The sequence below is a fragment of the Agelaius tricolor genome, unplaced genomic scaffold, assembly GCF_023055355.1.
Source record: "Agelaius tricolor isolate 1412-34295 unplaced genomic scaffold, bAgeTri1.0.p SCAF_9, whole genome shotgun sequence".
NCBI lineage: Eukaryota > Metazoa > Chordata > Aves > Passeriformes > Icteridae > Agelaius > Agelaius tricolor.
The window spans coordinates 4,718,545-4,734,560 of NW_027269269.1; the positions used below are offsets into that span (position 1 = coordinate 4,718,545).

The following is a 16,016-nucleotide window of genomic DNA, read 5'->3' on the forward strand; positions in this document are numbered from 1 at the left end:
TTCTGTTGTTTAGCCACCCTCATTCTGCACTCTCTATCTTTAGCTTGCACACTCTATTTTGACGCTATCACATCTTTGTGTTTGTTCAGGCTTTTCACTTAAGGCGGTATTTCAAAAGAAAACACTGGAATTTTCCTTCAAAAGGGGGGAAAATACTTTCACCTTGTAGAAAGGACATGTTCCAAAAAAAAAAAAAAAATAAAAAAGAAGCCTCCTTTTGGCACAGGGCCCAGCAGTACTATCAGCACAATCTAGCAGCTTGGCAGCTTTGCGTGTTGCCATGTTCCCTTGAGAATTAGAGGCAAGCTATTCTCCGCCTTTTGCGAGCCTGCCAAAAGATGGAGGACTTTGATCCTTTAGGGTAATGGTAGAGTAGTTCTCCTCCCAGGTACTAAATGTGACAAAGCACATTTAATTTATTTGCCTTTTATATAAACATTGAATGTTTTCAGTGAGAATCCAAAGATTTAGTGTAGGCCTTTTGTTAATACCAAATAAACCTTACTTTCTTGGTTAGACATGAACATTGATGAGTCTGGGGTTAGGGAATTTTACCTTCAGAGTACTAAAAACAGAAGTGAAAAATTTATTAAATAGTAACTTTGCTTACTTTTATACAGGTATTTAATAAAACATCAAACTACAATTTTTTATATTTCTAAGATTTAATCTCTCAAATTTTGCTGTAAGTTTTTGGGGTTTTCCACAAATAATTTTTAAACTTTTTTTTCAGGGTTGATCTCTTATGCAGAGTATCTGTTTTTGCTGACAATTCTTACAAGTAAGTATTATATATTTAAAATATATAGGCACAAATACTCAGCTGCTAACAGTTTACCAAGAACTTTTCTTCTGATATTCTTTAGCTTCTAAATTTCTGCTTTGTAGTAAAACATAAAAAACTATTATATGTAGGGTGATAATGCATTAATATAAATGGAAATCAATGTCATCATTGGCACATAGCAATACTTCAAAAATCATGGTACTTCCTGCACTATGGGATCAGAAAAGTCTTTTGAAATCCTTTGAGAGGGTGGAGACTTTGATTACAGAACCACATAATAAGGGGAAGAAGAACTGGATGGGAAGAGGAATAATTTTTCTTCTGAATAGTAGTTTTAGTCATTTTGGACAATGAGACATTAGCAATATAGCTCATGCAGGGGTGTGAAAAACTGTTGTAGTGTCTCAGGTTGTTGCCTGTTTTTATTGTGTTCAGATTTGCAATGGCTGCAATACATAAACAGCAGAATTCTTCAGTGTCTTTTTGTCTGCCTTTAAAGTCCCTTTTCTTTATCCTCTGTTCCTTTTGGCTTTATTTCCTCCAAGTATTGTACATGTATTTCAGCCCCCCTCCTTTGCTTCCTTCCTTTTTCACTCAGGCACTTTTTTTTAAAACAACTTTTGTTTCGTACTTGCTTTATCTACAAGCAACAGGCATTGTTTGGTTTTGTGCATGGAAGTGACCTGGGATTGTCTGGTACTTTCTCCATGCCATGCTTGCCACCCTGTGTTTTGTTCTGCTGTGTAGGTGGTGCTTAAAACCACCGGGATTTCAGATGTGTCAATGAGCATTACATGGCAAGACCCCGAGAGCAGTAGCGAAGTCCATATGCATGTCCATGGAATAGTCCACAGAATAGTCCACATGCAGTCTTGTTTAACTGACTTATACAAGTCTAACATTTTCAGCAACAAAGCATAATAGATTTATTGTATCAGTGCATGGGGAAAGGAGAGAAGGACACAATCACTTCTTTTCTGACAGACTGTAGAGGCATCACTCTCGTGTGACCCTCATCACTTCCATGGCTGCAAGATCCATGGCTCGGCTTTAAATAAATTGACAAATTTTCCTTGCTCTGGAAATCCCCCCTCTCATGGTGTAGTATGAACAAGTAATGTTGTTCTCCACAGACTGGAGAGAGTATGTCCAGCCTTTTTATCATTATGCACCTCTTGCACAATTCAAGTGGCCCTTTTGCAGCTCACCTCATTTCTTAGCAGAACTACATTAGTTCCTGTTGCACAGCATGAAAGGTGGATAATCTCTTTGGCAACTTCAGCTACTACACAGTATTAAATTATATATATATATAGATATGCATTAAGCTTTAACATACAAATACACTGCTTCAGCAGTGGTGACTGTCCCATGCTACACACTGCTTGACCATGTGTTCAAGTGTCTTTTAAAATCAGAGACAGGAGTTTAGCCCAGGTAGGATACTGATTTTAAAATATTTATTGCAACTCATAAAAGATGAATTTATATTAAAAAAGGACAACCATGACAGCCAAATTATTCCTTCAGAAGAATACCTTAAAGTTGCAGAAATAGGTGCCAAAGATTGTATTTCTTTAGAAATTTATGGCAGCTGAAAGTGAATTCATGCTGAATTATTGGCTGAAACAATTAGGAAATGAAGCAGTATCAGAGAAAGTTGTTCCACTTCTCCAGAAAATCAAGTAACATTGTTTTTCACAGAATTTATATAGGAATGCATTGAACTGCAAAAACAAAGGCACCTTTTAATGCAGGATACAAATGCAGTGGTAATGTTGCTGCTTTGGTTACACAGAAGGTTATCATACTGATCAGTTTGAAAGCAAATGTCAACAAGTGTTAGTGCCTCTATCTTTGCCTAACAAGTATCCCCTGCCAGTCAGCCCCAAGTTACACAACCTATCTCTCTCACTAGTGAGAATTAATGTGAGATTTCTTAAAGGAGGCATCAATATTTAAATTACTTTCAAGTCACCATCTGAGCAATAGGGAAATGGAAAAAGAGTCATCAGACTCCTGGTTCCATGCTGCCTGTCATACAAAATCAGAGTCTGTAAAAACACTGAACTTGAAAATGTAATTTTGTGATACACAAAGGTTTTATTTTTTCCCCATGACCTCCTTTTCTCTTTTCTGTGTGCCTTGTGTCATCACTATCTTTTTTCCTCCAGTGCTGTATTGAATTTCATTTCTAGCAATAGTTAATGGAGCCCTGCTTGGTGAAGAAGCCCAGGAACTGAAGCTGTCACCTTTACTTAGAGCTTTGTTTCAATTACCCAGTCACACAAGTTGACAGCTTGGTCAATGCAGGAATATTAGGAGAGGAAGCACCTAGGTCTAACCTGCACTCACAGCCAGGATGAAGCACTTCTGTTCAGATTTTGGAATTTTGCCTGATTCTAATTAAATACAAATATATCTGTGGTAGTCTTTGAACTATGCTTATTTTACAAACACATACCTTTGGGGTTACATCATATCAGATAAGTATGTCATCTCTAAACAGTATAAGCAGCTTTAGGTCTATATTTTCACTAACAGCTCTCTTATCTGAAAATTGGAACACAGATGGTATGAATTGCTATTAAATACATCAATTACTTTTATTCTCTAAATATGTTATTGGATAGCCTTTTCTTGCTTTTGTACTAGTAACACAAATTTAGCATGTGGCATTTCCATGGAAAAGAAGCCAGTTTTGAGTATTAAATCAACCCAGTTGCTGGGGACAGCACTGCTGTGCAGATTGCAATGGTATTTATAAAATACCCCTGCATCACAAGATTGCTTCACACAGAATATTAGTTGACTGATGAAGTTGTAGTTATTTCTAAAATGTAAAAATAGTACTCTTTTTAACCATCTTGTTATGACTTGAAAGAAATGGGATATCTCTTTAACTTGTTCCCTTTGCAGAAAAATTCTCTTTAAAAAAAGTAAGTTATAGAACTTTTCAGAATGCAACTAGAAGAATATATTTCCAGAAGCAAAACTCTGAAGGCAGTGGAGTTTTTTAGAGATACTACTTTGCTGCCCTCATGAGTCCAGCATTGTTCTTGGAAGCATCAATATATTCCGGAGACAAAAAGTCCATGCCTGATATGACTGGGTTGTGGCATTACTTCACCTGCTCCAGAGATTACTGGGATAAGGGCTTGCTGCTACAGTGAACTGTACCTACATTTCAGCAGCATGCTGCTCCTGTGTGGGCCTGCCAATGTTCAAGGCCGCCTCCTGTAAGCAAATTAAGATTAGGAAATTGTGGGAAGGAGCTCAAAACACACTGTGCTTTTATAGAGTCTTCAAGATTCAGAACTCATTACATTTTTGTGTTGAAAAGAAACATCCACTCGGGGAAGGAAATGCAGGGAAAAATTGTGTAGAATTCCTGAAAAAAATCATCTTGATGGGAGTCACACAAAACATGCCTTTGTCAAAAATGGCCAGAAGGAGTTTTCCACTCTTCTCACCTGAAAAGGAGCTCTTATTAAAAAGGCAAAGCTAGACTGCATAAGTGACATGGGATTTTAGAGACATCCTTTGGGAACATCTTAAGATCTGGCCAGTAAGAGATACAGCATTTTTGTTGGGGTCAGATGGACATTCATGGCTTGTACTTAGGCACTGCTGTCATTTCTTACTTTGCCATTGCATTAATTATCCCTTGAAATGATAGTAAAAAGGTGTTTAAACAGTTTGCTTGTATTGGAAGAGGTGTGTATGGTTCACTGGAAATACCATGTGTGTACATAACAATGGAGAACTGAACCAGAGTCAATGCTTATTTTACATTTGGTATTTGAGTTCTAGCGTAAGTGTGTGGTATTTTCAATAAAGTCCTTTTGCACTTTGTTGCAGAACCCCAGACGGGACTTCAGATTGCCTTTAAAATGTTGGATGCAGATGGCAATGAACAAGTTGAAAAGAAAGAATTCTTTAAGGTAGGTGTATTTACATACATTTTAATTTTAAATAGATCCATGGGTTATATTTGCTCAATGAAGATTCATTAAAATCATCAAGCCTATTTTTCAGTCCCGTCTATGATCACATGCTTACTAAAATATTTTATATGAAAGAAGCGCATATTGAAGTATTATGATAGAAATACTTATCATAATTGAATCCACTTGTATAAATGTTACCTTAGAATTGTAAGTAAATATCTGCTACTGGGAAGGTAGGAATTAGTGTATATCCCTTAATCCCATGAGCTAATTTAAATAATCATCTGGAAGAGTCTTTTGTTTTCTTAATATGTTGAACAATTTCTTCAATTCCCCATCCTCTTTTGGTCTTTATGTATTTTGCTTGCTGTTGCAGAAAGGTTTTTATCAATTCACACTTTGAAGAGAAACAGCAGGGTTTTTCCCATATTATATCTAAACTATGGGCAGAAAGGTAGATACTTTAAAAACTAAGAAAATCTTGCTCTGATGTTTTTAAGAATAGGCTTTAATTGTATAGCTTATTCAACTTTTAAGTATTTAACAGGAGACTAACTAAGTACTTCTTGTCAGAAGTTGAATGCAGAATTAACAATCATAATTTTTAATAGAATCCCTCAACTTATTTCAGATCCTTAATTCATATTTGAGGTAAGTGGAGAGACAATTTTATAAGAAGCTGACATAGCTGCTACGATTCAAATATTTTCAGTCACTAGGGTGATGTTAAAGTTGATCATGAACTCCAAACTCTAGAGAACCTTAAAATCTAAAACTTTTAAAGATGGACCTGTTGATAGAGAAATTAGCAAAAATTTATTTAGGTGAATTTCATAGCCTTAAACTCTGAATTAATAATAGAATAGCTGTTCACATGTTTTGCACTTATCACCTTTATTTCAGTGAATTGTCTCTTAGCAAGGTTACAATTAATGAGTCATACTTTAAATCTGTTCTAAAACGTTGCAAAAATACTTCTAGACTTAGTAGAACTATTTGAATATAATTCTTCAAATTAGGTAATTTTCCAAGACAGTGTTTCCAGAAGCCCCTAACTGAACCTGCAGATACCTTTGTCGTGGTGTAACCCCAGCCAGCAGCCAAGCCCCAGGCAGCTGCTTGTTCTTTCCCCCACCAGCTGGATCAGGGAGAGAATCAGAAGGGTAAGAGAATGGATTGACATAAAGACATTTTGATAGGCAAAGCAGAAGCCATGCACACAAGCAAAGCAGAACAAGGAATTCACTGCTTCCCATGGGCAGGCAGTGTTCAGCCATGCCCAGGAGAGCAGGGACCCACCACGTGTAATGGCAACTTGGAAAGACAAAAGCCATCACTGCAAATGTCCCCCTCTTCCTCTTTTCCCCCACTTTAAGCACAGAGCATGATGTCAGATGGTCTGGAATGTCCTTTGGTCACTTGGGGTCACCTGTCCTGGCTGTGTCCCCTCCCAGCTTCCCAAGCACCCCAGCCCCCTCCCCAGCATGGCAGTACAAAAGCAGAAAAGGCCTTGGCTCTGTGTGAGCCCTGCTCAGCAATAACAAAAACATTTCTGTGTTATCAGCCCTCTGTTCAGCACAAATCTAAAACACACTCCCACACCAGCCACTGTGAAGGAAATTAACTCTACCCCAGCCAAAAGCAGCACAGCCCCACACCCATTTGTTGCTACACATGTTAATGTTAATTATTTTGCTGATTAAAAGGACATCAAATTCTACTTAGCCTGTATTTTTTAACCTACTAAACCAGGTGCAATTATAGTGAATTGTTATCAGACTAGCAGTTCCCTGATTACCAATATAAGTCTGTTATGGCTGTATTATTCAGCTGCAAAACAGTATGTTATAAGCAAAAAAACTCCATGAACACTAGTGAACATGTTCAGCTTGCAGTGCCTCTGCACCAAAATGCCACATTAGCGGTGCTTTCTTTAAAAAAGTACTGTCAGTTAAGCAAATAAGGAGATTCTTACACTGCTCTTTTGGGGAGATGGGCAATATGTAAATATTATATATTTAATATCATTACCCATTTCAGGTAATTCTAATTGAATCAGCCAGTATAAACAACAGAAAATCATCAAATGTAGAAGTGAAAACATTCTATAAATCATTAAAAATAATTTGATTTCAGTAGAGGCAATCAAGTTAAATGAAAATTATTCTAGTTAAATAGTTTGTTACTTTGCATTTCCTTTTTGGGAAAGGAAGTGCCATAGGATGCAAATTAGTCAGAGGATGAGTTTTCTCTTGTGACTGTTTTCATAATATTTACAGAGGAGACTATTTTCAAGCAAAACTTTATCGATTAGGTTTAAAAATAATTTTTTTTTGAATGTAAGAATGTGGAAATAAATGTGTGTGTGTTCATCTCTACACTTTAGTTCTGTATGCATCATAGAAGGTTTCTAGATAGCTAATAAATCAGTAAATTATGTGGCTAATCTGTCATTTGTGTTGTCCCAGTTGACATCCTAGCAAAATATATCTGAACTATTCTGTAGTGATTTCCACACTATATTTGATAATTACATCAGGAAATGTATGTAAGGAAAATGCAGTGGAAAGGAATAGTGAAGAAGCATTAAGCAGGAGGCAGTGTCTGTAGGCAGGGCACAGTGGGAAAAGAAATTTCCTTGCTGATTCCTTCTCTTACATTGTCACCCTTGTGCTCCCCATTTCCCACCATTATCTACTGGTTAGACATGACTGTGATGTCTGACTGTAGAGTCTGACTGCTGATCTAGACTGTAGAGTCTTTGAGATGAGAACTTCCCTTTTGGTCTGCAAAATGTCCATCATTCTTTGAATTGTGTATATCTCAATTCTCCCATGTTCCTGCATGAACAGGCACAAGGTGTGTCAAGCAGGTCATTCAGGAAGGGGAAATGAGTGACAAGCAGAAACTCCAACCCCAGTCCTCAGTGCCTGCATTATGTGATGGGATATAGGCTGTTCAAACCTGTATGGACCAGGCACTTCAGGAGTGTGAGGTGCAGAATTTCCCAGCGTTCTCTGCTGACAAAAATGGATGTTTGGGAAAGGAGATCTTGAATGCAATTTCATGTTTTTAACAAGGAGATTTATCTTGTCCTCTATAGCCTTTCCATTTCAATGCACATTTCCCTAATTTCCAGTAAAAGTCTCTCCCTTCACAGGGATACTCTTGTTCTCTCTCCTCCCTATTTCTTTGTGTTGAAGCCAGTGTAATTCTGCTTTGTCCACGTCTCAGTCGTAAACACTCACAGTACAAGAGACGTTTCAGTATTAGGGCCAAGAGAGTTTTGTTGCTTTGCCCTGCAACTCCAGGGTGAAGCAGACAAGGTAGAAATGGCATGTTCACAGATCTTAGTTGCCACCCTTTAATCAGCCCCTGCCAGAGAGCAGAATCATTTCTCAGAGCCATGTTATCTGCATCTCTGTGAGGACAGTAAGAGACTTCCGTGAACTCTGCACTTCCAAGACATTCACTTGAGTCCTGGTGAGGGGGATTTCCAGACACATAATAACCCATGCGCATTAATCTGAGACCTCCCACCATGAATAAGGCTACTAAAGTTCCCAAAATCCCCAGCAAGTAAGGAATTTCCCTAACTCTGTAAATCTGTCGTGATTAAAGATGTCTAAGTAAAATTAATGACAGTTCAAAACTATTGGGAATAAAGGCAGAGTAGCTCTGATGGCACATGCAAGAGCTGTATGACTTAGACTTTCCAAATAGACTGTCTTACACACTTCTGCTGGAGAGCAGATACCACAAAATACTTGTAGAGCTTCATCTAGGGCTGAATGAGCCAGCACCCAGCACTCAGCAGCTGTGGCACAGAGCATTTGTCTTAGAGCTTCCACAAGCACTGATCTCTCTCAAGCAACTGGAAGATGCAAAACCAACTTCTTTTGTTTCTTTCTTTTTTTTTTTTAAGACTGCCATAGTCTTTCTGCCAGAAAGGCTGTTCAGAACAGATTACTTCTATCTTTAGTAGAGGCTTCACTTGTGCGTAATAGGTCTCATTATCTTTGAATCAGCCATTATTATAGTGAGTGGTGAGCAGATATAAATATTAAATACAAATAAATATTACATGGAGGAGTCCATTTCTTGAGGGCAGAATTCTTCTCCCTCTGTGAGTAGTTGCTGCACTATGCTGAAAAAAACCCAACAAACTTCTGGAAATAGTTTCAAGCACTCTAAGAATTTACATACTGTGTAAAAAAACAATAAGTGAAATCTTTCAGAATATGTGTGAAAATAATTATGCTATGTGTCTGTGCTCTTCAGTAGCCTCTGCTACTGCAATCTACTCTGCAGATTTTTTTTTAAGAGTCCTTTAGAAATAAAATCTAAAAGAGAAAAATACAATTTTACTCCTGTTTGGAAAGGTTTTGCAGTTGTATTCCTTATGTGTGATCAAGTGATTGACTTTTCAGGTAAGAAAAAACGTGATTTCTCAGTGAGAATATGGACAAGAAGTTGTGGTTTTACCCACAGCTGTATAATGCTATTTTGCTATGAAGAAATTTACAATGCTTTTACTGTACTAGTAATTTGTTTTGTAAATGATCAAAAATCAAGATAATTTGGAGGAACAAATGGTGTTTAATTGCCTTATTTTATAGCATTTCTTTTGGTAAATACTATCAAGATGTGCAATTTAAAACTAATAGTAGAAAGTAAGCATTCTGAGAAACTAAAAAATTGAGGATAAAAAAAACCCAAACAAACCCAGAACAGGTTAATTACGCAAAAATTGAAGGTCAAGGGATGACTTTTGGCAACACAAACTGACAGCATTTTTTTCTTATTGTTTACAAGCCCATACTGCTTCTCTGAAAAACAAAAAAAACCCAAACAAAAACAAAAACAAAAACAAAAAAAAAAAAAAACTAACAACAAAGGAGAGATCTAAGAGATCTAAAAGCTCCCCAGGATAATGACTGTGGAAATTTAGTAATGAACTTTTCCCAGGTTTTAATAAGCAGGTTGAGGAATCAGTCAGAAATGCTAGAGAAGCAAACCAGCAGTTTTGAAATTCTTGAGCTTTAAAAGCATCTTTTAAAGTCTCCAAATCCAGAGTGATTGGTGTAATTCCGTATCTCTACCTGAAATGTATTAAGTCCCTTGTTCTTTCATTTCTGCTGTCCTTTTGAGGATTCATGCAAACATCTGGAAGGTAGGTGTACTTTGTGCTATATTAAGTCGCTCGTTCTTGTGGCAGTGTTCATCTCTGAAGCTGAAATACAGTCAAAGAAACCTTGCAGCTCTGATATACTTGAGGTACTGAAAATTAATGCATGGCTTATATTACTTAAAACTTTATTTGGGACAGTGAAAGTTATGTTTTCAAATGTGAGTCATTTCAGTAATTCTAAAAATCTTCTTAGCTAATACATTCAAGATTAGTTTTTTCCAAGGGTGGAGGGGAAAACTCAAACCACATTCTGCCTAATGCCAGTTCTGGAAAAAATGTTTTCTTATTTAATTAAATTATACTTTATTGTTAGTTGTATAGTACCTCATTTGAACAGGTATGTTTTTCATGTCCAGAAGATCATGTTTGTAACAGAACTATGTAAAACTATCTAGAAGGACAGCATGAAAATAAGGATAATTTGTATTTCTGGAATGATCCTTGATGCCATACCCCAGACTTTCAAAATCTTCTGAAGTGAAAACTAAGCTTCTGGTGCTAGGAAATCTCCTCTAAGAATAGAGTAAGCACTGGTCTGCAAGGGATAGATTAATGTTTGGTTATATTAATCACAGTAGATAAGACATTCCTAGGGAAAAGTGTGTCTGAATAGCAAAATATTCTCAAGTATGCAAATATTTTGTCATGACTAGAGAACCTTGCAGAAATGTATAATTAAGAAAAGGTGCAATTAAATCAAGGTTCAAAAAAGTAGGCTCTTAGAAGATCAAGTTTGTAATTTTCCTGTTCTTTTCTCATGTTTCAACAAATACAGCTACAGAGAATCATTGGGAAGGAAGATGACTTGAAAGCAGCTGGAGATGAAACTGTACTTCGGGTATGAAATAGAGATACATTTTCCTTACAAAAACATTGTAGTGTTTCCCATGAACTTTGTTATTTTTTCAGTTTTTAGATAAGTATATAAGCCTAAGTATTAATGCTTTAATTAAATGAAAGGGCATGATTTGTCAACTGCTTTCTAACTGGGGAAGAAAAATGTTTGTTATTTCTGAGCCTTCTGATGAAATGGATGGAATCAGTGTGTTTCATGACTGTGTATTCACTTGGTTGGTTTCTGTGAGCCTCTCTTTTAAAGCAACTCTTGTATTTTTGAAAATCTCAGGAAGAGCTCCATATTGCCGCATGAGAATAGAAGGCTTTCCAAACGGAAATCTATAGCTTAAGCTTACCTAAATGCTGCTGTTGCAGTGATATCAGCTCATTCTGAGTTGGTTTGAAATGTGATTATTGTCATTGAGGTGACAAAGGCAAGAATTATTTTAGTAAGTCCACTTCCAGAAAGAGGCAGTGTAGATGCAGACCAGAAGAAACAATCCTAGAGTATGATTGTCCAGCTGGAAAAGAAGTTTCACTGTTTTGCAGTCCACTAGCAAATGGTAAATAGATCTCATCAATGAAAGAGACAGGTAAGTTCCTGCTCTCTTTTTTTTTCCCCTGAATCCAGCCACCTCAACCTCCCTTCTTCTGAGGTAGAGTGTATTCTTGAGTCTGTAGTCAGCACAGAGACAAGATATTCTGTAGCCTGGGTGACGTTGAGTGAGACTGAAAACAGAGAGGAAGAATCCTGAGTATACTAGAACACCACAGAAGAAGCTGATGAACCATATAACAACTGATAGAACAAGCAAAAATGGCATCAAGTTGCACCAGGGGACATTTAGATTGGATATTAGAAAAAAATTTTCACTGTCATTGGTCAAGCACTGTAACAGGCTGCCCAGGGAAATGGTGGAATCACCATCCCTGAAAGAGTTCAAAACACATGTGGATATGGTGCATAGAGACACGTTTAGTGATGGACTTGGCAGTACTGGGTTAATGGTTGGACCCAATAATCTAGAGATCTTCTCCAGTCTAAATTACTCTGTGATTCTAAAGAAGGGGAGAATACAGCTGGATTGTCTCCATCTATTACTAAAAGATGATGCTTACATCAGCAACTTGCTGTCGGCTGTAAACTTTTGGTTTACACTGGGCATGAGGCAGAAGCCGCTGTTCATATTTAAAACATTCAATATGGAATTTATAGAGGGCTCTGCTTTGTAAATCATGCATCAGCAGTTTCTACAAAGAGTTGCTCATGTTCTTTACTTCTTCACATGCCTGAGGAAAAAGTGGAAGTTGCTATTGCTAACACCCTTAAAATTTATTAGGCATAAACTCTCTTCTGATTCACAAGTTTTCCTCCCTCAGTGTATATTCAAAATTGGGTTAAAAGTTGTTTGACTGACAAACAACCATCTCCTTTCTTGAAACTTTTCATCAATCACCAGATTAAAATAGCTAGGATTAATGGGGTTGTCTGCTCTTCAAAACCTATTTCAATTGAAACTTAAATGCCATGACAGTGAAAGAAAAAGGATCTTTATTCTGCATGAATGCACAGCTATAGTATAAAATTTCCAGAGAAACTTTGATACAGTTGGACAGATTAGTTATAAACACATAAGCTTATTGTGAGCTAATTAAATACCTGAGCCGGAATGTCTCTACTTTTTTTTTTCTTGCTTCAAAGTTTGTTTCAGAGTTTTCCATTGAGAAAAATCTGTCGTTACTGTAGCCAGAAAATGCTATTCAATACAGTTTCATAGAAGACTATAAATGGAATCCTAGTGTGAAAGAAGAATTAAATAGCTTTGGGGAATACAGCTAACTTGAAATTATTGTAGTCTCTATATTTCTACGTGGCAAAATCCAAATTATCACATTTCTCTTAATTTTTATTTTCTTCCTGTCTCAGTTTCTCACCAAAGAAATTGATTATCATTGTAAGCAGTGAATCTGACTATACAGTGTAGTCATTGGATATGTTTTTACCTTTTATGTTTTATAATTATGGTAAATCATTGTATTACCTTTAAGAAAAATAGACAAATCATAAAAATATGACTGACTATGGTTGACATAGTTGACTATGTTTTTTGAAAGTTGAGATACTGCAACAGAATTTTGGTGTTTGGAATGGTTCTTTACTTCCACAACACTTTCTCAATTTGCATATGAGTTTGCTGTTTTTTCAAAGTAAACCCAGTCTCTGATACCAGATGACAAATGTCACCAACCTAGGAAAATACAGTTTAAATGGTAGTCTGCAGCTTTGTTTAACCAGCAGGTATATGCAGGTGTATTCCCTGTGTGGCCAAAGGTCCCAGTCATTTATTTACTTTATGGTGATACCATTTAATACTCATCAAGTTACTATATAAGGAAAAGAAAAATCAGTTTACTGTTCTCCCAGGGTGCTTGTATCTCTGCCTTTTTACAGACACTTTGACTTACACATCTAAAATTCAAATTTTCACCACTTAGTATTGGCCCTTGAATGGGATTACAGTGGAATTGGTTATCCAGATACATGTATTTCAATTGAGGACTTTTCTTATTCCAATATTATAATTGATGCTGGAAGAAAAGCAAAAAAAATCTGCCCAGCCTTAACTGGCTCCATCTTTTGGGAAGTTCTGTGCTGAATTTTGCAGAGCAGGCAGTCTTGTAGCAGAGATGCACACAGTGAAGGAGAGCTGCAGGCAGACTTAAAACACTGGAGTCTGGTTTTTCTAATCAGACTGGAGAAAATGGTGCAGAAGTCAACAGAGGCAGTGACTGCCTCAGCTCAAACACCCTCCCCATAGGCCAGAGGAAATTCTCCATCTGGCTTCCTGGCAGAACTGTTCTTCAAATGGAACATCCAGCTGAACCCATGACCATGGTTCATGGAAGAGGAGAGCCAAACTCCCTGCCTGGAAGTGATCTAGATTACAGTAGGAAAGTGCATGATCTAGAAGATTTTGTTTCTTTTGAAAAGGTATTGCCTGGTGAGCAGCACCTGTTGCTTCTGTGTTCCTGCCCTGAGTTCCTTGAAATGATACTCGAACAGTGTAAGGTGCTTTAGTGTCCTGGCTGTGAAAACAATGCTGATGGTGGCAAATATCTACTGGACAAACCAGCTGTCTAGATCAGGGACTTTGCTCTCAGGCCCTTCAGTTTAGATTAATGAGTTACCAAGTACTTTCAATACCTCTCATTTAATATACTTTATGTAATGGGTAAACTTATAAATTACTTTTAGCTACTGTTAGAAAAGGAATGACAATACAGTGTTCTGTATTTGTTCTTGAAATGAAATTAGTGTTGTGAAATACATGAATTATCTCATTTCCAAATGATTAAAGATATGCTTCTGGATTCCCTAGTGAACTAGTGAATACAAAGTGTGAAAAGTATGATTGGGGATTTTTTTTTAATATTTAACTAGTAGTTGGGGACACAGCTACTCATCTCTTTTAAACAGAAAACTAATGAAATTGTCTGACTATATGCAGTGTACTTTTAGACTCACACATGAACAATTTCATATTATATGAGTATAAGTTGTTTTAGACTGTCTATGTCTCTCTTTTTTTTTCCCCGTGGTTCTAAAAGAAGTAAATTACAATAGTAATTCACACATTTCTCTCTGTTTACCTGGTCAAGGCAAGGTTATACACTTGGACCTTCGGACACTGCAGAATTGTGATGTATCTCCTCAACCACAGGAACTGTGCATGTCATCATAACTTGCCCATCTGCTCCTTAGAATCTCTACCTGGTTTAAAGTTTTCTACTCAGTGCTTCTAAGTCTGCATAGCTCACTGTAACTAAAAACTGATTAAAACTGAAGGAAGGTGGTGACTGGGAACTGTGCTCTTCTAGTGCAGCAGTACTCTGTAACAGGGGTGCAAGACATCAGATTTTACAAGAATCTAGTCCAAGACTAAAATTTATATCCCTCCCCAAAGAGTCGGTCATTAATCTTGTAACCTCTCAGTTCAGATGGAATGCACATTTTTTCTTGACCTATCTTCTCCAACATAAATATGTATGTTTTGTGTCAGCAATTTAACACTGAATTCTGTTGAAAAGCTTTTAGATACTTTAAATCAAAAGCAGTGTGATGTGCTTTAAAGAAAGTTCTCCAGACAGGCAAACCCCCCTAAAGAACCAAACTGTCTGATACCAAAATGTTAGATTTTTGAAAAAGTGCTGGGTCATTTTCTACCTCATAGACAAGGAAATTATTTTCTTTTTCCATATGATCTGATGACATTGTAACCTCAAGAGAGAGAAGGAATCATATTTGAGCAGGGGCTGGCTGAGGAGCTGATGTCAGGCCACATGAGCCATTTTCAGCACCGAGAGCAAGAGGGTTTGTGTGTGCTGAGAATGGATTTGCTCAGCCTTCGAGGCCAGGTCTACCTTGATCAAAAGAGTGGGCTTCATAGGACATCACACCTCCTGAAGGGAGTCCTTGTCATGGAATCTCATTTTTTGGTGCAAAGTTACATTTTTTAAGTATGCCACAACAGAGAGGCAGGGCCTGGGTTCCTGTGAGGAGCTGTCCCCAGCTGTGGGTAGGAGCTGCTTTCCCAGGCTGCCAGCAGGGCGTGGGTCAGGCAGCCTCAGGCTTTACAGTGCTGCAGTGCCATTCCCCAACTCTTGGCACAGTCAACCCTCTTGGAACAAGGCATGGTTCAACCTGTTTCTATTTGGGGCCTAAAGTATCTCCTGCAGCATCTAGGTTAGTTTTAGCCCCACCAGCTGGAAACCATTTGTATTCTGTACCTCCTTATGTGAATTGATGCAGAGCTGTGGGTGATGCACTGAAACCTGAAGATGTCCATGAAGTTACATGTTCTTCATTACAAAAGGCGTAAGTGTACAGCAGAGTGATTCCATGGCATTAGTTGTCATTAACAAAAGAGCTGATCCTCCCAGTAATAGGAATTATGGGTGTTATTGGATGCTGTTTATTGTTTAGAAGATGTTCTGTCAGACTTCTCAAATATTGTCTGCTATATCCTCTGTAGAATCATCTGTGCATATTTCAGCCCTTCTGCATCAGACCTGAGGTATTCTTGAATCCTACCTAGTAAGAACATGCATTGCAAAACATGAAAAACTTCAGTGTGGATTTACATTAGGAGGAAAGTTGATTTATCACAAAATACACAGTTTTATTCTGGGACCCACTAGAGACTGTCTGGGCTTTGCCAAAAAGAACTGCTTTTGGAGATCTGTATCTCCT

General features: G+C 37.4%; 1 protein-coding gene across 1 annotated transcript in view; it reads left to right on the forward strand.

The window, feature by feature from the left end:
• The window catches only part of MICU2 (mitochondrial calcium uptake 2), a 39,955-nt gene that overhangs the window by 4,944 nt on the left and 18,995 nt on the right, over positions 1 to 16,016 (forward strand). Inside the window, exons 5-7 of the mRNA XM_071433835.1 lie at positions 4,649 to 4,731; positions 9,889 to 9,910; positions 10,704 to 10,766. Coding sequence (XP_071289936.1) covers positions 4,649 to 4,731; positions 9,889 to 9,910; positions 10,704 to 10,766 — 168 coding nt within the window. The remainder of the gene's footprint in view (positions 1 to 4,648; positions 4,732 to 9,888; positions 9,911 to 10,703; positions 10,767 to 16,016) is intronic.